Source organism: Lampris incognitus, chromosome 1 (assembly GCF_029633865.1).
Source record: "Lampris incognitus isolate fLamInc1 chromosome 1, fLamInc1.hap2, whole genome shotgun sequence".
NCBI classification, from domain to species: Eukaryota; Metazoa; Chordata; class Actinopteri; order Lampriformes; family Lampridae; genus Lampris; species Lampris incognitus.
Window position 1 is genome coordinate 74,212,339 of NC_079211.1, and position 22,875 is coordinate 74,235,213.

At 47.2% G+C, this 22,875-nt stretch overlaps 1 protein-coding gene across 2 annotated transcripts in view; it reads right to left on the reverse strand.

The window, feature by feature from the left end:
• Window positions 1–9,693: 9,693 nt before the first annotated feature.
• LOC130108544 (far upstream element-binding protein 3-like) overlaps window positions 9,694–22,875 on the reverse strand; it is a 59,325-nt gene continuing 46,143 nt past the window's right edge. For both annotated transcript variants that reach the window (XM_056275530.1, XM_056275536.1), the window contains exons 13-19: window positions 20,275–20,435; window positions 19,064–19,134; window positions 15,932–16,017; window positions 15,675–15,743; window positions 11,750–11,821; window positions 11,497–11,597; window positions 9,694–11,356 (exon numbers count right to left, since the gene is read on the reverse strand). In XM_056275530.1, coding sequence (XP_056131505.1) covers window positions 11,348–11,356; window positions 11,497–11,597; window positions 11,750–11,821; window positions 15,675–15,743; window positions 15,932–16,017; window positions 19,064–19,134; window positions 20,275–20,435 — 569 coding nt within the window. In that variant the 3' untranslated portion in view covers window positions 9,694–11,347. The remainder of the gene's footprint in view (window positions 11,357–11,496; window positions 11,598–11,749; window positions 11,822–15,674; window positions 15,744–15,931; window positions 16,018–19,063; window positions 19,135–20,274; window positions 20,436–22,875) is intronic.

Below are 22,875 nucleotides of genomic sequence, written 5' to 3' on the forward strand. Positions count from 1 at the left end.
GGTAGGCGATATTGGACCTTTCAGTGGGGAAGGTTGCTGACTGAAACTCGAAGTGAAGATCGCACTGGGAGAGCAAGGCTCTGCAATCGCCGGAGTCTCCAGAGAAACGTTCAGGTCGGGACAGAGTGAGAGGGACTAAGGCTGAAGTAGGGGAGCGACGCTGACGGTCGGACCCGGAAGCATGGGGCGAACCGGCTCTGGACCCACTGGCTGAATCTGCAGCTTCTGCATTTGCTCGACCAGGAAGTTCAGTTGTGTACCGAACGCCATCACGGTAGAATCTTGTCGGTCGGTTAATTCTCTTGTGTGGTGGCGAAGATGACCGATCTGCTCATCTTGTGACTGGATATTGAGGTTGAGTGCCCGAAGCACGGAGCGTGCAGAGTCCGTGTCTGCTGGGTCCATGTATGGCCAGATCGTACTGTCAAGCACTGAACTAGAGCAGGACCCAGAATGCAAACACACTCGAGGATAGGGCAAACATCAAGTCCTTTATTCAGCAGAAGGTTCGGTACACAGAGGTCAATCAGCTCAGCAAAGGTATCCAAAAACAACGCAAAAACATTCAGGTCTGATCTAGAACTCTCACTGGGAAAACACAAGGGGAAAATGCTGGAACGCTGCCACGCAAGGATCAAGACGAACTGGCACAGAAGACAGGGAGCACACAGACTAAATCCACTAGGGAGGGAGACAATTAGACACAGGTGCAACACATTAGGGCGGGGCAGGTAACCACACATGCGGGAAACACAGGAGGGCAGGAAGTGAAGGTATCGGCAACGAGAGACAAGGTGAGTATCACAATAAAACAGGAAGCACGAGACAAGGAAACAAGAGGAGACAAAAACAACAACTTAACTACGATGGACAGTATTAACCCTAACATGCATGTCTTTTTGATGGTGGGGGGAAACCGGAGCACCCGGGGGAAACCCACACAGACAAGAGAACATGCAAACTCCACGCAAAAAGGACCTGGGGTTCGAACCCAGGACCTTCTGGCTGTGAGGCAACAGCGCTAACCACTGGACCACCATGCTGTTTGTCATCATGAAAAAGAAACACAATGACTGTGTCGTATGTGACAGTGTGTAATCATTATCCATTGCGTAAAATTAATTTTATTTTATTCATTTTCGTCACGTGACTGTCTGACGCTGCCTGCAGCTACACTTTCAGTGCCACTGTCTCCAAACCATACAACATAGCTGGTCTCACAACCATCTTGTAAACCTTCCCTTTAACTCTTGCTGGTACCCTCCTGTCACACATCACTCCTGACACTCTTCTCCACCCACTCCACCCTGCCTAATTAGTGTAGGCAGTAACAGTGCCCCAAAATAATGTTTCACAACAATCAGGGTTCAATGGCTTGTTGGGCTACAAGTAATCAAAACTCTGGTTTAGTCTCATTTTCGGGACAAACAGGACAGGATTCGGGATTCAGGACAACGGCTCGGAATTCGGGACCGTCCCGAAAAATTAGGGACGTCTCGCCACCCTAAAGCGCAAGTTATACTTCCGCGTCCGTGAGTACGCCAGGGTCCGCGTGACGTAAATCTCGTCATCAGAGGGCGTACGCGTAGGGTCACAACACACATCCGCTGTCTGGGGATGAATGTATTGACTAACCCAGCGCATCAACACGGAGCTTCAACCTGAATATATAAAACCGTTGCTCCTCCCTCGACTGGAACTCCCTACTTGACACGTCACACAACATATCAATGCGCTCTGCGCTCTTATAAAATAGTGCCGTTACAACACACCTCCCTTTCTTTGAGTCTTTTAAGGCATGCACTTAAATCACAGATGGTTGATCACCAAACTTGTAAACAATTAAGCACAGCCAATTCAGGAACACATCCTGCTTTCATTCAACACAGTTATTAATGAATATATGTTACATTTCACCTTCCATTTTTTTGTTTTTTTTTTACACTCCTGCTTCCACAAGTAACATTTCTGTTCTTACCGTTTACCTTTAATCAGGCCAAGATGAACAGATGAGCCATTAGTTTCGGGAGTGAACTGGCATGAACATTAAACCAGTCATTTCCCAGGTGAACTGGGCGGACAACCAGTCAGTCACAAATGCAGAGGCTTATTCTGCCACTGTCACAGCAACCAGGTTTGATTCTAAACACATCCCTCACATCCATCCCACCGGTGGTCTCCCCGTCCTGCTACTGCGTCTCACATACTCTGGACTCACCGGTGCAGTGACAGTGGGTGAGACAGGGGGTTGGTCTCTGTCGGTAACAGGTAAATCCGTCTGTGTATCAAGGTCCCTGTTTGTCTTAGTGTTGCGGTCCATCTGTACTTGTCCTTCTGAAGGGGCCTCTGGAGCCCTTATGATGGGTCTAAGGTGATGCCTATTCTTCCGGAGCTCTCCTTTATCCGTCTGTATAGTGCAGGACCTCGGTGTGTCACACTTCCGCACAACTGAAGCTGATTTGGTCCAGCCCCTCTCATTGTCCAGCTTTACCGCAACACTGGTCCCTGGTTGAAGTTCAGGTAGTGGTCTGACTTTGTACCTTGTGTTGTGCACTCGACTGTATCTCTGTTTGGCTCTGTCATGGATCTGCTGCACCTGTTGAAGGTCTGGGGGCTAACTTACAGCCTGCATGGCCCTATCCTGGGGCCCAGGGTAGGAAGTGTACAACGGATGTCTGCCCATCAGTAGCTGTGCTGTGCTGCCCCCCCCCCCCTCGCCTGCAAGGAGTTGCTCTGTAGGACAACAGTGCTAAGAAAGGATCAGATTGTCTCAAATTCTGTTCAGCTAGTTGCACAGCGCTCTCTGCTTCGGATTGGCTTGTGCACAACGAGGGCTTGTGGTGATTTGCTTGAAATCAAAGTGTAGCGCTTTCTTGGTATCACCTTACCTGAGATACAGGTGGGGCCCTGGGTCCTTTAACATAAACCCTGTCTTGTTTTTATGTAGGTTACCCCTTAAAGGTAAGTAAAGTATTAATTGTCTGCCAACGTAAGATATTATGATACAAATGTATTTTTAAACTTTAACCTTATCCCTATAAAATCCTACACTTTTAACTATTTTAACCCCCTCTATTTATTACATATTTATTAAGAGGACAACGAGAAAAGTGAAATGACCTTTCATGAAGATGTATTATTTATTCACAATAGAAAATAATAAATGAAATTAAAATAGACCCCTTTTTAGTGTTCTTTTAAGGTGCTAAGTTTCACTCAACAACAAAAATATAGGCACTAACCCTTTAAACCTGTATTCACAATTAGGAAACATTAATTTGCATGAATTTACATTCACAATGAGCACTTGACAGAAACTAACAACAATGAAGTATTCACTGGAGTGGGCCCACTTAATACAAATAAAAACAAAAGCGGCAATAAACAAATAAACAACCCCGGAGCAGGCCTGATGGGAGCTGGGTTTGAGCACGGTAACCGTGGGTGACTCACCCCTGATGAAAGGTCAAAGGTCTCTGCCCTTTAATGTCCGGTGACGGCCTCCTCACGTCATCTGCTCCGGTGAAGAATATGGTGAAGGAAAATCCCCCTTGGTGCTAGAGGCGATGAAGAGGGGAAACAGTGGAGCTCCCTCGTTGCCAGAGGAGCAGCCGTGCTTTCCCGGCCACACGGGGCGCTGTCTGGTGACGCTGTGTGCAGCCTCAATGTCCGCGCATGCAGGGTTAGCATACATTAGCAGGGGCGCTAACTAGCCGCTAAGTAGCATGTGGCAGCATACACTTGACGAGACTAGCTCCCAAAACACATGCTACAGGTTAGCAAGACTTCAGTGGCGTGTTAGCTGACAGCTAAACATGATATCAGCAGTCAAACCTGGAGGCAGAAACACCGTTAGGGCCTAATACACTCAAAGCCTCATGGCCGAGTGCCAGCAGGCTCTCGTCTCCCGCTCCGCTCTCTCCACACGCCCGTTAGCCCCGCCCCCTAACTGTTGTGATGCAACATACTTAAAGTGACATAGACTTTTGGTGTAGAAATTATGGGATGTCTACTGCTATGTACATATTAACTGAAACCTAACTCTGGTGTATTTACACCGGGGTTACAAAAAGTTTTTGAAAACTGAACAAAAGCTTTCCCTGAAAACAGAAGTATTACACGTTCGTGGAGTCTGCAGCTGTCCGCGTCCACGGCCCTTAGGCCATCCCTAAGGTCACCCACCCTAAGGCCACCCCTAAGGTCACCTACCCTAAGGCCACCCCTAAGGTCACCCACCCTAAGGCCACCCCTAAGGTCACCCACCCTAAGGCCAGCCCTAAGGTCTATGCAGAAAAAGGTTAGTTTAGTTTGGTATTAGTTTTAGCTTGGTGCAGTTTAACTTTGGATTGATTTAATTTAGTTTTACACTGGTTTCGTTTAGTTAGGTTGTAGCTTAGTTTGGTTGTAGTTTAGTTGGGTTGTAGTTTGGTTAGGCTGTAGCTTAGTTTGATTGTAGTTTAGTTGAGTTGTAGTTGAGTTTGATTGTAGTTTAGTTTGCCTGTAGTTTAGTTGGGTTACAGTTTAGTTTGACTGTAATTTAGTTTGGTTGTAGTTGAGTTGAGTTGTAGTTTAGTTTGGTTGTAGTTTAGTTAGGTTTTAGTTTGGTTAGGTTGTAGTTTAGTTAGGTTGTAGCTTAGTTTGGTTGTAGTTGAGTTGAGTTGTAGTTTAGTTTGACTGTAGTTTAGTTTGGTTGTAGTTGAGTTGGGTTGTAGTTTAGTTTGGTTGTAGTTTAGTTGGGTTGCAGTTTAGTTTGGTTGTAGTTGAGTTGTAGTTTAGTTTGGTTGCTGTTTAGTTGGGTTGTAGTTTAGTTTGGTTGCAGTTTATTTTGGCAGTAGTTTAGTTGGGTTGTAGTTTAGTTTGGTTGTAGATAAGTTCGACTGTAGTTGAGTTTGGTTGTAGTTTAGTTGGGTTGTAGTTTAGTCGGTTTGTAGTTTAGTTGGGTTGCAGTTTAGTTGGGTTGTAGTTTAGTTTGGTTGCAGTTTATTTTGGCAGTAGTTCAGTTGGGTTGTAGTTTAGTTGGGTTGTAGCTTAGTTTGGTTGTAGTTTCGTTGCTTTTCTCTGATCTTTACGCAGTTTTAGCAGCAGTCTGGTGCTCATCTGGTCTTTCTTCAGTTCAGCACAACACCACATCACACAAGCTGCAGCTCATTCTCCTCATCTGAACCAGTTTAATCTTAAATTCTACAAGTTATGAGAGCATAGAAACCTTGAAGAGACAGACAGACAGACAGACAGACAGTCAGTGTTGCCCTGCAGCCATTTGGCCGGGATCCAAACCAAATTTTTAAAGTTTAATCAGGATCTGAGTTCATCTGTACTTACAGAGAGGCTTCCTGTTTTATGACCAGTCACTTTACTCTGCGCGCACGCACACACACACACACACACACACACCTCCTTGCTGACAGCGGCTCTGTTCTTCCCTAACCTCCTAAGCCATTATCTCTCTCCATCATCTCTCCATCCACTCTTCTCTCTAATGTCAGTTGTCTGAGTGGCTGTTGTTGCTGCGCAGCTCATTGTGTGCATGCATGCTGTCTGTGTGTGTGTGGTATGTCACGTGTGTGTGTGTGTGTTCAGTGTGTGTGTGCAGAGTGTGTATAATTTACACATGTGTGATTTATGTGGTGTGTTGAGTGTGTGTTGTGTGTTGATGTGTGTGGTTTATGTGGTGTGTTGAGTGTGTGTTGTGTGTGATTACAGTAAGTCTTAATGACAGATGACATCAGACTGTTAGTTGGACCATCTGTCTGTGAAACATCAACACTCATTTCATCATTAATACCTGCGGTCTGATGCTGGACCCCCGGGACCAGACCCCCGGGACCAGACCCCCGGGACCGCGCTCACAACAGGAAGTGATTCTGAAGGCTGTGTCACATGACCTGCTGAGAGCTCCCAGTTTCTCCATTGTGTCCAGTCCATGTTCATTCTGGCTGGAGTGGACTGACAAAACTACTGGATGCATTTCAGGGGCTGTCCAGGGTGTCTCCCCGCCTGCTGCCCAATGACTGCTGGGATAGCCTCCAGCATCCCCACGGCCCTGTGTAGGATAAGCGGCTTGGATAATGGAATGGAATGGAACAACCCATAACCCAGAATCCAGTCCTTTTTATAGGTTCTGTCTGTTTGGCGCTTTCACTAACCTGCCACGAGCTGTCCTGCAGTTGCTGTGAGTGGTGAGCTGCCTATGGGCTGGGACAGGTCAGTTTGCCTGGCCAGGCTGAGTTCTTGGTCATTTGTGTCACTGTCCAGTGTCACTGTCCTTATCCTTGCCCATTGTGGTTTGGGCCGGACTAATGTGCTGCTCCCTGTGTCGCTCAGGGTGGTGTCTAAGAGCCTCCCTCTCCGCTGGTCTCAGGTCCGCCTGGTTGCACCGGTAGTATGTCCCCCATACATTCACCAGGTATGATCTGGGGCCCACCTGTTGAAGGCACAGTCCTTTCCTCCACCTGCCTGTCCTGTCTCCGGGTAGAGGCTTCATTCCAATGTCTTGGCCGATAGACGGCTCGGGCAGATCTCTGGCCGACATGTCGTACATTACAGGTTGCCCCTGAATCTAACTGACATCTCTGAGACCCATTATTAATTCTTATGTTGGCAAACCATTTCCCCCCTGTCCTTGGACTGCTTCAATGCTCTCAGCTGAGTAGATGTGAGCCTCTGTGTTGGTGCTGTCCACGTGGGCCACTGTGTTTGCTGTATTCAGTTGTCGCATGGATTGGCTTCTCTTCATGCACACTTTAGCAAAACGATTTGCTGTTCCACAATGGCCATACCCTGGGCAAAAGTCACGTTCCGCGCCTGCGCATATTGCCACAATGCTTGCACGTATTGCTATCGCTTGGGCCCTGCATCTGACTCCACTGCTTGTCTAGGCGATCGTGTCTGGATGCAACTCGCTGCCGACGTCCATCTGTTGCATGCAAACTGTCCAGCAGCCTGTCCTGTCCTGTGTCATCGCTCTTATCCTCATCTGTCATGTCCGCAGTCATCAGCCCGGCTGACTCAGCCGTATTTCTATGGCTGATGTCAGTGTGAGGTCCTTCTGTCAAAGCAGGCGACTCCGCACACTCTCGTCACTAGCACCAAGCACCACCCTGTCTCTGATCCGTTCCTCTTTTAGTTCTCCATACTCACAGGAAGCAGCCTTTCCCCCTAGTCTCGTTACGATGGCATCGATAGGCTCGCCTCCATCTTGCTTGCAGTTTCCAAAGATGTATCGCTCAAACATGGCGCTCCTCCCTCGCTGGCTTGAAATGTCTGTCCAGTGCAATGAGAAGCGCTGCTGTGTCTTTCTGCTGCTCCGCTGTAATGTCCAAGTTGTGTTTGTCTATATGACGGCCTTCCCTGCCCACCACTCTGCGCCAGGTTGCGGCCTGCACCTCAGTCCCAGTTACTCGTGAGGTTGCCGGTCATTTTCATCTCCTTGGATGGCGGGAAGCTTGACGCCATGATGATGCTAGTGTAACCGGTTATTTTCTTGCCCGGTGCGGGATTCGATATGTGGTGTACTGCACCACAAGGCGACATCACTAACCGCTCGGCTAAAGGGTCAGACCCGTTAGCTAGGGGCTAACGTGTCTTATTAGTAGTTTACACTAGTGTTGTTAGCCTAGGTTAGCCCGCTGCTAGCGTGGCTAACAGCGGGCTAACTAATGCTTTCCTATTATTTTCCTTTTGTTCTTTTCGCCGGCGACGTCACCGACGCCGCTGTGGAAGCAAGTCAACTTTGCTCGTATTTACATTCGGTTTCTTCCACTTCTGACACCATGTTTGAGTAAATAATCACAGCGGATGTACCACGCATGGCGGCTTTACTGTAGTCGCGACACCCCAATCCCTGTTTCCTGCTGCTGGGTCGCATGATTTTTTTCGTACCCGTTTTCCGGGAACTCTGCCTCTGATTGGCTAGTACTCGTTGCCTCCGTTGGTTAGGTTGGTTAAGGTTACGGTTAGCCAATCAGAGATAGAGTAGGGGCGGGTCTTCCCGGAATCCAGATGGGAAGAATAATAACGCGAGGCGGAGTTCCCGGAAAACGGGTACGAAAAAAAATCACGCGTACCTACATTCACACGCAACGTGCGGGGAGGGGCTTAGACCAACAGTCCCATCTAACAGCAGTGTAACGATCACGGATGAATAGGCTCGGTAGCCCTTGGCTAACGGGTCGGACACTTAAGTCGACTGGCTAACGTTGTCGCCCGCGGTGCGGGAAGTCCGAGTGCGCGTCCCGACTGTGACAGTCCAGCCGAGCTGCCCCCCGAATTCGCTATAGTATGTACAAGCTTTGCACATTCTTCTGGAGTAATTGTTGCTCATTCTTCTTGGCAGAACTTGTACAGGTCTTGCAGGTTGGTGGGATGGCGCCTCTGGACTGCGATTTTCAGTCTGTGTCACAGATTTTCAATGGGGTTGAGGTCTGGACTTTGACTTGGCCACTCCAAAATGTTCCCCATTTTGTTGCTGAGCCATGCCATTGTCGCTTTAGCCTTGTGCTTGGGATCATTGTCCTACTGGAAGGTGAACCTTCTCCCAAGCTGCAGTTTTATGGCAGACTGCAACAGGTTTTCTTCCAGTATTTCCTGTATTTAGCCCCATCCATTCTTCCCTCAATGTGAACAAGGTTCCCAGTGCCTGCAGAGGAAAAGCAACCCCAGAGCATTATGCCGCCGCCATGCTTCACTGTACGGAGGGTGTTTTTAGGACATGAGCAGAGTTAGGTTTGCACCACACATAACGCTTTGAGTTTTGGCCAAAAAGCTCAACTTCCGTCTCATCTGACCACAAAACCTTTACCCACATCCTAACTGGGTCTCTCTCATGCTTGGTAGCAAACTCCAAGTGTGCTTTTATATGGATAGTTTTGAGCAACGGCTTCTTTCTTGCCACCCTCCCATACAGGCCAGATTTATGGACAGCTGTGATATGGTTGACTCATGCACATTTACTCCAGTTTCAGCCACTGACCTCTGGAGCTCCTTCAGAGTGACTGCAGGATCATGTGTGGCCTTCCTCACCAGCCCACGTCTTGCTTGGACACTGAGCTTTGAGGGCCGGCCCATCCTACAAAGCATCTGGGTGGTGTGATGCAGCTTCCACTTTCTGACAGTGGACCAGTGTTCCTGGGACATCCAAACACTTGGATATTGTTTTGTGTCCCTTTCCCACCTTCTGTACTTTAGCCACTTTGTCTCTTACTTCAGTGTTCTGCTGCTTTGTCTTCATGTTCTGATGGAATTCATGCCCGGCTAATGAACTTTACACAGAGTGCTTTTATACCCATAAACCAGACCCTCACTTTAATATCTTACAGCTGCACACCGGTTATATCCCCTTGTGTTAACCTGAGTTTGTTTTAGGAAGAATTTGTCATTTGTGTAAACTTGGAGCTTTCAGAGCACAAGGGCTTGAATACTTATGCAAGCACTGTATTTTACTTTTTATTAATAAAGAGTAAGTGAAACATAACTTATGCTGGCTGTGGGAACATGCTATTAGAGCTTATGGCTTCACAACAATAATACTGTTCAGGAACACATGTGTGAGTATCTTTTATAATCCAGAAGCTACTGACGAGTGTCAAGGGGGTTGAATACTTTTGCAAGGCACTGCAGCTCCTACCACAGTCAGTCAGTTAGTCAGTCAGTCAGTTTGCTTGACAAACAGCAATGAGACACATCCAGTCAGAAAGAATGAGCCTGTTTATTAGCCCTCATGTTATTCATAACCATCATCATCTTTCTCAGCCACCAACAGTCATGTGACTGGTTTACATACATAACTATCTCAATAGAATCTAGAAAAATCTGTGAGTTACAGTTGGGACATCTGCCCCCCTCCCCCCCCAAAACACACAGCATTATACCCACAACTACCCCACGGAGAGGAGGGGTGGGGGTTGGGGGGGCACTCGGAGGAGCTAATCAGGAGTGGACGCTTCTGTCATAACGTTCAGACAGGAAGTGACATCACCATCCACTCCCCGAGGCCAGCTCTCCTTGCTGTGGGGTCGCTCCATTAAAAGGCTGTGGGAGGGGTCAGCCGTCCAGACGGACGTGTGGAGGCCGGGCGTCCCGCAGCCTTTCAGACGGGAGAGAGAGACATGGGGAGAGAGAGAGAGACAGGGAGAGAGAGAGAGACAGGCAGCCTAGCAGTCTTGAGAATATAGCAGACTCAGTTTCTCTTTGCAATTGGTGATACAAACACGTAAATTTAACATTTAAACAAGACAACAAAGTTAACTGGAGAGCACCCGCCAGAGTGAAAATTTACATAAACCATATTTCTCTTATTGACAAACTGAATATTCATATTGGATAAACAGATTTAAATAGACCCCTTCACAGGAGAACTCATTAGCATTATTATTATTATTATTATTATTATCGGCACACATACAAAGCAGAACCACTGATTCAATTCAACTCCAGAGCCAGGACTGGGACTGGGTTTTAAAGCCGTCTGGTCTCTTCGGGCCGTCTACACCTCTAGCGACTGAAGACCAGCCAGCAGACCAGACTCACCCCGGTACGACAGACCCACGCCGTCTTTGCTAAGACCTGTGAGAGGAGGTGTGGCGCGCGTCCTGCCGAGGCTGTGTGACCGCAGGGACCGCCGGCTCGAAAGCCTGTACCCCTCGACACGTCATCGAAACTAAAGAATCACGAAAGCTACGTGAGAAATGATCATCGTCATCATCATCATCATCATCATCAAACCAAAATGCATCATTGCTCCTCCACGATGGCGACTAAACAAGTAAAATTAGATCGACAACAAACAGCGAGCAGGGATTTAGTAAAAAAACAAACCAAAAACAAAACAGCTTTATCTCCGACAGTAAAACATGAATAAGTCGATTTGACGCCATTAAAACTTTTCTACCTAAAAGTAAAAAAAAAAGAGAAAAAAAAAGAAAAACACCCAACTGAGTCATCACAATCCGACACATGCTTTAAAACATTATTGACAAAATAATAATCTGATTTACTCAAGACTGCTAAGCCTGATACCGTTTTATTGGAAAATATAACTAGACAAAATATAGATTATACTGGATTTTGTTCAAAGCCACACGGATACATCTTTAAGTTCAAGTTTGATAAAAAAAAACAAAAAAGGAAAGCAGGTCTATACTGTGGAGAGACCGCAGGCTAGGCCAAAAATCTGCCCGTCAAAATATCAACTTTAAGGTTAAAAAACAGAAAGAAAGAGTTCTCGATTCTCAGTTAATCTTTAGTTTGTCTCTACAAAAGGAGGGAGGAAGCGTCAGAGCGTTGCTTAGAAACTCCAATTCTGTTGTCGTTGACAACCATCCAAAGCCGGGGCCAATGGGAGCAGCCTCTAGTGATCCTACAGACAGGAAATGATATCATCAGACAGGACTGATAGCTTGTGTTCAGCATACAGTGAGGTCCACTAAGTAACGTTTACCTGCTCCAGCAGCCCAGGTGTCTGCAGGTGTGTGTGTGTGTGTGTGTGTGTGTGCATACCTGGATCTGAGGCTGTGCTGGGGGCCACAGGTAGGTCCCCTGCTGTCTGTAATACTCTGCTAATGCCGCACTGTAGTCTGAACTCTGCTGGGACGACTGACCTACACACACACACACACACACACACACACACACACACACACACACACACACACACACACACACACATGCAAAACAGATCAGATCAGATTGTGTATTTCAACAAAGGTGCAACCTGTGTACATGACGAGTGCAGCACAGACACACATCGCACCTTGTTTCTTGTAGTAGTCTTCCCAGGCCTTGTTGTAGTCAGTCATCACACTCTGAGTCTGACTCTGCTGACCTACACACACACACACACACACACACACACACATATACTGAAATACGCGAACACAGACCAATGAAACCCTGTAGTGTATGAGGAAGTGGTCTGTAGCTGGTGGAATGTTGAACCAGTCCAAAGCAAGACTGGATTTAACTGATCTGACTGGTAGACTTCGACTAATGATATCTTAACACTAGAATGACGGGAATGTCACTCTTACCTAAAACGACCATGAGCCATCAAAATGACGGCCGGTTTTTAAACTCTATATTCTTTCAAGATAAATGTATCTTGCACTGAGGGTGCACAAGCCAGTGCATTCTTAGTGCCGGTCCCAAGCCCGGATAAATGGGGAGGGTTGCATCAGGAAGGGCATTCGGCATAAAATCTTTGCCAAATCAAATATACGGATCATAGATCAGATTTCCATACTGGATCGGTTGAGGCCCGGGCTACCAACGACTGCCACCGGTACTGTTGGCCAGCAGGGTGACGGTGGAAACTATGCTACTATTGGGCGAAGGAGAAGAAGAGGGGGAGGCATTTCCAGAGGCAGCGGGAGAGGAGGAAGGGTAGGAGTGTGGAGGTGAGAGTAAGAACTTTGAATGTTGGCACTATGACAGGTAAAGGGAGAGAGCTGGCTGATATGATGGAGAGAAGAAAGGTAAGCGTACTGTGTGTGCAAAAGACCAGGTGGAAGGGGAGTAAGGCCAGGAGTATCGGAGGTGGGTTCAAACTCTTCTACCATGGTGCAAATGGGAGGAGAAATGGGGTAGGGGTAATTCTGAAGGAAGAGTATGTCAAGAGCGTGCTGGAGGTGAAGAGAGTGTCAGACAGAGTGATGAGTATGAAGCTGGAAATCAAAGGTGTATTGCTGAATGTTATCAGTGCATATGCCCCGCAAGTTGGGTGTGAGATGGGAGAGAAATAATTCTGGAGTGAGTTGGATGACGTGGTGGAGAGGGTACCCAAGGAGGAGAGAGTGGTGATTGAAGCAGACTTCAATGGGCATGTTGGTGAAGGGAACAGAGGTGATGAGGAGGTGATGGGTAGGTATGGTGTCAAGGAGAGAAATGTGGAAGGACAGACGGTGGTGGATTTGCAAAAAGGATGGAAATGGCTGTGGTGAATACATATTTCAAGAAGAGGGAGGAGCACAGGGTGACATACAAGAGTGAAGGAAAATGCACACAGGTGGACTATATCTTATGCAGGAGGTGCGATCTGAAAGGGATCTGAGACTGCAAGGTGGTGACAGGGGAGAACGTAGCTAGGCAGCATCAGATGGTGGTCTGTAGGATGACTTTGGAGACCAAGAAGAGGAAGAGAGTGAACGCAGAGCCGAAGATCAAATGGTGGAAGTTGAAGAAGGAAGACTGTTGTGTGGAGTTCAGGCAGGAGTTAAGACAGGCCCTGGGTGGTAGTGAAGAGTTGCCAGGTGGCTGGGCAACCACTGCAGAAATAGTGAGGCAGACAGCTAGGAAGGTACTTGGTGTGTCATCAGGACAGAGGAAGGAAGACAAGGAGACTTGGTGGTGGAATGAGGAAGTACAGCAAAGTATACAGAGGAAGAGGTTGGCAAAGAAGAAGTGGGATAGTCAGAGAGATGAAGAAAGTAGACAGGAGTACAAGGAGAGGTGGCAAAGGCAAAAGAAAATGTGTATGGTGAGTTGTATGAGAGGTTAGATACTAAGGAAGGAGAAAAGGACTTGCACTGTTTGGCTAGACTCAGCTGGGAAGGATGTGCAGCAAGTTAGGGCGATCAAGGATGTGTGGAGAGTGTGCTGAGAAGGTGGAAGGAGTACTTTGAGGGGCTGATGAATGAAGACAATGAGAGAGAAGGCTGGATAATGTGGGGACAGTGAATCAGGAAGTACAGTGGATTAGCTAGGAGGAAGTGAGGGCAGCTATGAAGAGGATGAAGAGTGGAAAGACAGTTGGTATGGAGGTGTTTAGGAGAGATGGCAGTCGAGTTTTTAACTAGATTGTTTAACACAACTTTGGAAAGTGAGAAGATGCCTGAGGAGTGGAGAGGAAGAATACTGGTACCGATTTTCAAGAATAAGGGTGATGTGCTGTGGTAGTAGATTCTATCAGGACAAATCCCCAATCGTGATATTAATGCATTACATATGTTAGTATGTCTGTTAAGAAACTGACACCAAAATTAACATTTTAACAACGTTAATACCATTTTTCAAACAATTTAACATAGTCGCTATCCAACGCCTGTAAATACTGCAACGCCTCGGTGGTAGTCATGGTGGGTCTGTAATGGTGTCTGTAACCAGACATGCTGGCAATAACAAAAAAAAAGTTTAGACTATTTCTCTGCAGTGCAGAACGCTAATGTGTTTCTAGGACAGAGCAATGAACTTCACGAAGGACATGATGCGACCAACACACATCATAAATACTGACGTGACATGTACTATCACGCACAAATTAAGAGAAGTCTTTTTTTTTAAAATTTATTTCTAGTTTTTTCCCTTATCCCACCCGATTAACCCAATGGCATATGGCCAGAACTCTTGTCGAATAACTCCCCTGGCTCACGTTTCCACAGGAAGGAGACAGTCATAACACCAGCTTCCTTCAAACTCGTGTCGGCTGCTCTCGCTATTTTACACGCTGAAGCCTCGCATGGATTGCATCACCTTCAGGCCGCGAAGGATGCGTGTGGAAAATGCGTTCAGTTGCTTGGCTGCAGGCACCCGGGTGGGCCAGAGGGGTCGCTGGAGAACGACGAGTCCCCGAACACTACACCGATCTACACCCACTACCTTTCGGGTAAGGGTGGCCTAATAAATGCCTTACCCCGTGGACGCTCTGGCCGTGACCGATTACGGCGAGTCTGGGATATGAACCTCTCAGCCACATGACGAGCGGGTTGCAAGAACGGCGGTTTATTCCGTTCGGCCACCAGAGCGGCCAAGAGAAGTCATTTTGACGGCTCATGGTCGTTTTAGGTAGATCTTATCTTAACTTTTTTTGTGCAATTGATCTAAAACTAATTTTAATGCAAATATATGCAGTTTTAGGAGCATTCAGGGAGCTGCAGGTTTGTACCCCCCCCCCCCCCCCCCACAAAGTTATTAAACTTTGAAAATCCAAAACTGTCAAAAGGACGGCCTTGGTCGTTCTAGTGTTACACCAGTAGCACTCCATACTGGTACAGTATGCTCAGACAAGAAAAGGCCTGCTGTGTGTGAACCACCTGAGAGGAAACCTGGAGGGCAGGGGTGTCTGCTGACCGGGACAGGGTTTCACCAGTCATTCATAAATGTGTTACTGAGTTTGTGTGTAAAGGCTTTACTAAGTTGCTAGTATTAACCAGCAAAGTATAACCTAGTGATTTACTAGTTTGGGTCACACTGTTCAGACATAATGATAGAAGTGCTAGTAATGTTTAACTCTGTTACTTGGCAGACATCACAGTAGCCAGCCAATCAGAAACTGTTCACACATATAAATATGGAACAGCAGATCGGCCTCACAAAGCTGGTGACGTCCTCATGAAAACCAAGATAAAACCTTTATCATGTAAAACACGCTGATGACGAATAGTTCCACCATTTTCTAACAACCAACAGCTGCAGTTTGTTTAAATGCCGGTCCACTTTAAAACCATTACACCCAACACAAGTCTCTTTAGTTGAATCTCACCTGAGGCTGGAAATACACATTAAAACCAGCAGTTAATACAATCCAGCTAAACCACATGGAGACACAATCCAGGCACGACACATGTTCATACCTGACATGAAGGAAACTGCTCATGGTATTCTGATCCATGTTGTATGATTCTGACATCCTACTGTACACACCTTTTGTGTACATATATACATTTGTGTGTGTGTGGACTTGCCTAGCTTCTTATAGTACTGCTCCCAAGCTTTAGAGTAGTCCATTTGGCCTGTCTGAGGCACACTGTGACCTACACACAGACACACACACACACACACACACACACACACACACACTGGACTCAAGATTCAAGTATGTTTGGTATATGTGTGTATATATATTAGTATATATGTAAGGTCGCGTGTGTGTGTGTGTGTGTGTGTGTGTGTATGTGTGTGTGTGTGTGTGTGTGTGTATATGTGTATGTGTGTGTGTTACCAGGGTCTTGTTGAGCAGGACTCTGCCAGCTGGTCTGATAGGTCGCTCCCCAGCCTCCAGTCAGGAAGGTCTGCCCACTGCCACAGCTACAACAGAATACACACACATTAATTAACACATGGCTACAACAAACACAGCTACAGCACACTCATTATCGACACACACACTACTAGAACATAACACGCGGTCATTAATTATAGATGGCTGTCAGGGACCAACAGTTTCTCAGGAAATGTTATGAAGCTCCGCCTCCTTGCAATGGTCTGACCTCAGTGATGAGCAACCATCATTGCTCAACTGTCCACAACAATATCCTCAAACCTATCAGACACTAATCTCTCAGGACCCGTTCACACCGTGCTCCTGGTTGTAAGCACAAGTCACATGACACGTCACATGACACATCACATGACATCAGCCACTGCTTCTCTGAGAAGACCAAACTAACATGTCTCCTGTTGTGGAGACGGCAGATGTGCGACAACACGGAATGAATACAGATGACATTCTGCTCATCCCGTCGTCACGTCAGTGTGGTTTTAACTGATGGCTGTTTGCTTTAAAGACTGGAGGGTGTGCTCCAATTATCGGGGCATCACACTTCTCAGCCTCCCTGGGAAAGTCTACTCTAGGATGCTGGAAAGGAGGCTCCGACCGATTGTCGAACCCCGGATCCAGGAGGAACAATGCGGCTTCCGTCCTGGCTGTGGAACAACGGACCAACTCTTTACCCTTGCGCAAGTGCTTGAGGGAGGCATGGGAGTTTGACCAGCCAGTCTACATGTGTTTTGTGGACTTGGAGAAGGCTTACGACCGTGTTACAAGCCATCCGGTCCTTGTATAATCAAAGTGAGAACGGTGTTCGCATTCTCGGCACAAAGTCAAACACGTTTTCGGTGGGTGTCAGACTCCGCCAAGGTTGTCCCTTGTCTCAGATTCTGTTTGTGAATTCATGGACAGGATCTCAAGGTGCAGCCAAGGTGAGGATTGTGCCCATTTCGGGAACCTCAGAAGTGCATCTCTACTCTTCACAGATGATGTGGTTTTGTTGGCTTCATCAGAACGTGGCCTCCAGCACGCACTGGGGTGGTTTGGAGCTGAGTGTGAAATGGCCGAGATGAGAGTCAGCACCTCCAACTCTGAGGCCATGGTTCTCCACTGGAAAATGGTGGATTGCTCCCTCCGGGTTTGGGATGAGTTCTTGCCTCAAGTGAAGGAGTTCCAGTATCTCGGGGTCTTGTTCACGAGTGAGGGTAGGATGGAGCGGGAGACTGACGGTTGGTGCAGCATCAGCAGTAATGCGGACATTGTACTGGACTGTTGTGGTGAAGAGGGAGCTGAGCCAGAAGGCAACACTCTCAATTTACCAGTCAGTCTTCGTTCCAACCCTCACCTATGGTCATGAGCTTTGGGTAGTGACTGAAAGGGTGAGATCGCGGATACGAGCGGCCTAAATGAGTTTCCTCCGTAGGGTGTCTGGGCTTAGCCTTAGAGATAGGGTGAGGAGCTTGGATATCCAGAGGGAGCTCGGAGTAGAGCCGCTGCTCCTTCGCGTCGAAAGGAGCCAGTTGAGGTGGTTCGGGCATCTGATTAGGATGCCTCCTGGGCGCCTTCCTTTGGAGGTTTTCCGGGCACGTAATACTGGGAGAAGACTCCGAGGTAGACCCAGAACTCGCTGGAGGGACTACATGTCCAATCTGGCCTGGGAATGCCTTGGGATCCTCAGCAGGAGTTGGAGGGCGTTGCGGGGGAGTACCCTACTTAGCTTGCTGCCACCGCACCCCAACCCCAGAGAAGCGGCTGGTGATGAGATGAGATGAGATGTTTGCTTCAAAGAGTCACCAGATCACTTTTTTACTTCAACATTTCTTCATCAAATTCAGTGTGATGTTTATGGGAGAATGATTCAACCACCATTCAGATCTTTCCTCTACAAGTCTTGTTTTTTCTATGCATTTTTTATTGTCTTTATAATATAGATTGATTTGACACACGTAAGGAAATTATAGAAAGGTGAACCAGTTCGTCTGGACACAAGCTTTATTAACAGACACATTTCATAATCATATAAGTGACCTCTTCAGTCTCAAGTGACTGCAGGTATCCCCACAGTGGCATAATGACCGAAACCAATGACCAGTTTCATATGTACATATGGGCATGAGCATTAACTAGAGTTACAATAGCCATGTGTACTAGTCACAGAGGATTGGGGAATAGAGGTCATCACAGCATTGTAAGACGGCGGCAGATCTTAGCCCCTTCTGTTCATAAGGGTGGGATACCTGCAGTCAGTTGAGACTGAAGAGGTCAGTTCGATGATGATGACATGTTTCTGTCAATAAATGTTGTGTCCAGATGAACTGATTCAACCTTTCTGTGATTTCCTTACCTGGATTATTGAACATGCATACACAACTTACATGACCAAATCTGTGAACATGGATCCTCTTCTTCTACCCTAGTCTTTAGAGCTACAGCTTGTTAACAAATACATGTGCTGTTACTACAAAGAAAAAAACCCGTCTTTGTCTTTGAGACGGCTCACATGAAAGATGTTACCAAAATTGGTGGGTGTCCAGGTGGCGTGGCGGTCTTTTCCGTTGCCTACCAACACGGGGGTCACCGGTTCGAATCCCGGTGTTACCTCCGGCTTGGTCGGGCGTCCCTACAGACACAATCGGCTGTGTCTGCGGGTGGGAAGCCGGATGTGGGTATGTGTCCTGGTCGCTGCACTAGCACCACCTCTGGCCACATGTATTGAAGGAGACATGTGGTAGTCTGCAGCCCTCCTCAGGTCAGCAGAGGGGGTGGGGCAGCGACCGGGACGGCTCGGAAGAGTGGGGTAATTGGCCAGGTACAATTGGGGAGAAGAAAAAAAAAAGGGGGGGGGGGTAATAATATTTATATAAAAAAAAGATGCTACCGAAATGTAAAAGGTGACCTGGTGCTTCTTTGCGTGATAGCTGCAGTTTTTAATATCAGTATGAAAGGAACCTGAGGCAATGAAGAGTCTCACACACACATGGAGACATATCTACCTAAACACACACACACACACACATCAAATAGAAACAGTGTTTGGATCCCTGGTGAAAGTGAGTTGAAAGTTTGTGTGTGTGTGTGTCTTACTTCTGGTGTGCAGCTGGGCCCTGGGTGAAGGGACTGAATCCAAAACCTCCATTGCTCATAATCCCTGAGCCCTGCAGAAAAGACGGGGACAGTTAGTACACGTGGTTTGACAGTAGCAGCATTCTTCCTGATCCATGAACCTACTGGATTATCTAAAACCATGACCCTTGTGTGGTAGGAGGACTCTGTCCTACTGCCATGCCTCCCTCTTGCATTGTGAAACGCTGCGCTGATGTCTTTGTGTGTCTGTTGAGTCGAGACAAATTTACATTTGGAGCATGGACCGCAAACCGACTCATTCAGTCCAATGTGGTTAGTAGGACAACTAGTCCAGTACAGTTGGCATTAACTTATAGATTCGTAGGGCGTCCAGGTAGCGTGGCAGTCTATTCTGTTGCCAACACGGGGATCGCCGGTTTGAATCCTTGTGTTACCTCCGGTTTGGTCAGGCGTCCCTACAGACACAATTGGCCGTGTCTGTGGGTTAGAAGCCGGATGTGGGTATGTGTACTGGTCGCTACACTAGCGACTCCTCTGGTCGGTCGGAGCGCCTGTTCAGCGGGGAGGGGGAAGTGGGGGGAACAGCATGATCCTCCTACACGTTATATCCCCCTGGTGAAATTCCTCACTGTCAGGTGAAAAGAAGCAGCTGGCGACTCCACATGTATGGGAGGAGACATGTGGTAGTCTGCAGCCCTCCCCGGATCGGCAGAGGGGGTGGAGCAGAGGCTGGGACGGCTTGGAAGTGAGTAATTGGCCAAGTAAAACTGGGGAGAAAAAGGGGGCAAAAATCCAAAAAACAAACAAAAAAACGTTATAGATTAGTTCAGTGGTTGTCCATCAGGTCCTCAGCTGGCTTTCTATTCTAGCAAGTAGTTCATTACATCCACCTGCTGGTCGAGTGTGTAACCTCCTGACAGGCCTGAACAACAGCTGAAGATAATGGATTAGGAGAACCAATCCTATGGAGTCAGCCATAAACCACAGGTTAGAATAACTGGACCAGGGCAGTTCGTTTTAGTCCATCTGGGCTGACAGTGTGCTCACTAACAGCATGTTGTAGACCACACATACACGAGATCTGAATTCACAACCCTCAACCTGGATGAGGCGTGTTTGCGATGTATGTGAGCCACATGAGACGTGTGCGCGAGGTGTGTAGTGTGTATGAGACGTAATGTGGTGTGTGTGTGTGTGTGAGATGTGCGTACTCCAATCTTGTCGTCTATGAGTTGCCGGGCAAGGTCCATCTGCTGTGGCGTTCCTCTGACGGTGAACACTCGGGTGTTTGGATCGGTGGAGGGAGGCGGGTTCCTCTGCAGTTCCACATGAGCCCCAGACTGCTGGTTAATACTCTTTATGGTCTCCCCACCTGCATATACGTGTGTACACACACACACACACACACACACACACTTAGTGCCGTGGCTCCTCTCATGCAGTCTTATTTATAATTAATTCGCTATTTAAATATTTCTTGGTTCCTCATCAGGTCTGAGGTTTTTACAGACTGGTTTGACTGGAGTCTGGATAAAAGATCTCCTCCTCTCCCAGTGAGGTTACACCCCACTCCTGCTCACCACGGCCAAGACTGTCCTGAGGTCATTAACCCATTGTCAACTAAATTAAGCTGCTCTTAATAGACGTACTGTGAATGAGTGAGTGAGACAGTTAGAGACCTTTTCTTTTTACCTATAATGGTCCAGTTTTCCATTCACATTAAAAAAACAACAACGGTAGAATTAACACAGATACTCCTGTACATACTGCACAACAATCCCCATACATAGCAAAAACAAAGATACACACCTTCCCTTTTTCAGAAATGAAGAAGAAGTAATTGGTTTTCTACAGTGCACAGATCACCTCAAGATCCCCAAACAGAAACAAATTCTTCCAAGTTTGAAATCATTTTGAAAAACGTGAACTCAATTTTCAGTTGAGCAGCCACTAGACCCTTGAACATGAGTGTAGCATCTGTGGACCCTGTGCCTTTCATTTTGTTTCTTCTACGGAGCCAAATGCTCATTTTTGCATGACCTATCAGAAAATTAACCAAGGTGACACGTCTGCACTGTGCTGCCATGTACCTCGGACCAGAGACAAACAGACTGTCTTCCAAAACCTCTCCTAAACCTCTGAGCCACCGCTGCAGGACAGAGAAAAGAGAGCTCAGTCTGGAACATCTGAGCCACAAGTGCTGTAGAGTTTCCTCATCATTACAGAAAGAACAGCGACTCCCTGCTCTACGATCTATATGTGCCACATGTCTTTTCGTAGCCACAGCCCCATGTACCAACCTCCACTGTAGATCCATGTACCACCCTCCACTGTAGAGCCATGTACCACCCTCCACTGGAGAGCCATGTACCACCCTCCACTGGAGATCCATGTACCACCCTCCACTGTAGAGCCATGTACCACCCTCCACTGTAGAGCCATGTACCACCCTCCACTGTAGAGCCATGTACCACCCTTCACTGTAGATCCATGTACCACCCTCCACTGTAGATCCGCAGTGCATTTCTCAATGGGGGGTTTGTACAGGGACCTCCAGCTGCCTTTCAGAGATGAACCTGGTTTCAACACACTCAACCACCTCGGTTCCTGTACACTGGCTAGTGATGTTCTGTTGAGAACCTTTACAGTGACTGCATACAAGGCCTTCTTTGATGTACTTGAGAAGTCCTATAGTTCTGATGTTTTGAAAGACAAAATGGTCCCGTTCACTTCCTCCTGCTCCTCCACTGCAGCATGGATGGACAAAGATGGAAAAACCGGCCGCATAACTGGCTGATCCTCTCCACACACTGCTCCTAGTGCCTCTCTGAGGAAACCAGCATGTACACTGATCACTTCCTCCAACAGCCTCTTCATTAGACTGAGATTTAAAACCAGTCTCTTGGCTCAAAATGTCAACTGTTTTCCACTGTCCTGATCTGAGACATACTATGTAAGTCCAGCTCTTGTGAGGGATCTCTGTACACTGACGGAGCTAAGCGTCCTGCAGTGTATCAGCAGGTTATAGAACAGGGGTTCCTCCACTACATGTCCATAAATCTGGCAGTAGTCTCTCTCGGTATTTAAGACTGTTCCCCAAGCTCAGAGGACAGCCTGTTAGAACGGGGTCGTAGTGAACTCCATGCCTGCTAGTTTCAGAAGGAACAAGTGTGTCATAATTCAGGTTCATAATCCTATGAAGCAACACAAATGCTGTTTCACTCCAAAGCTGTTGTTTATGATATAATAATCACTGCACAGTTTGAAGGCGAAAGGCTGTGATTCGACTGCGGAGGTCAATCAGGCCCTGGCCTCTGTCTAACACTGCTAGGGACAATACAGCAGATTTGGTCCAGTGAAAGCCTCCCCAGAAGTTCACCAGCCTCTTCTGTACTACTCTTATGAGCATGTCCGGAGGTTCCACAACTGTTAACCGGTGCCAGAACATCGAGGCAATCAAGTTATTAACAGTAAAGACTCTCCCCCTATAGGACAACTGAGGCTGAATCCAAGTCCATCTAGACAATCAGGCACTGACCTTTTCATCTAAACCCTCCCAGTTTTTGCTCAGAAAGCAATCACTGCCCAGAAAGACACCTAAGCATTTCATCCTTTCTGTGTTTCACCGCAGCCCAGCTGATAATGTTGGCTTCTCTTTATTGTTCCACTCCCCAAGTAGTAAACCCTCAGATTTTGACCAATTGATTTTTGCGGAAGAAGCTTGTTCATATAAGGCCAATTTCTGCTTGAGAATTGCAACATTTTGACTCATTATGAAAATTATAACATCATCAGCATATGCTGATAAACTA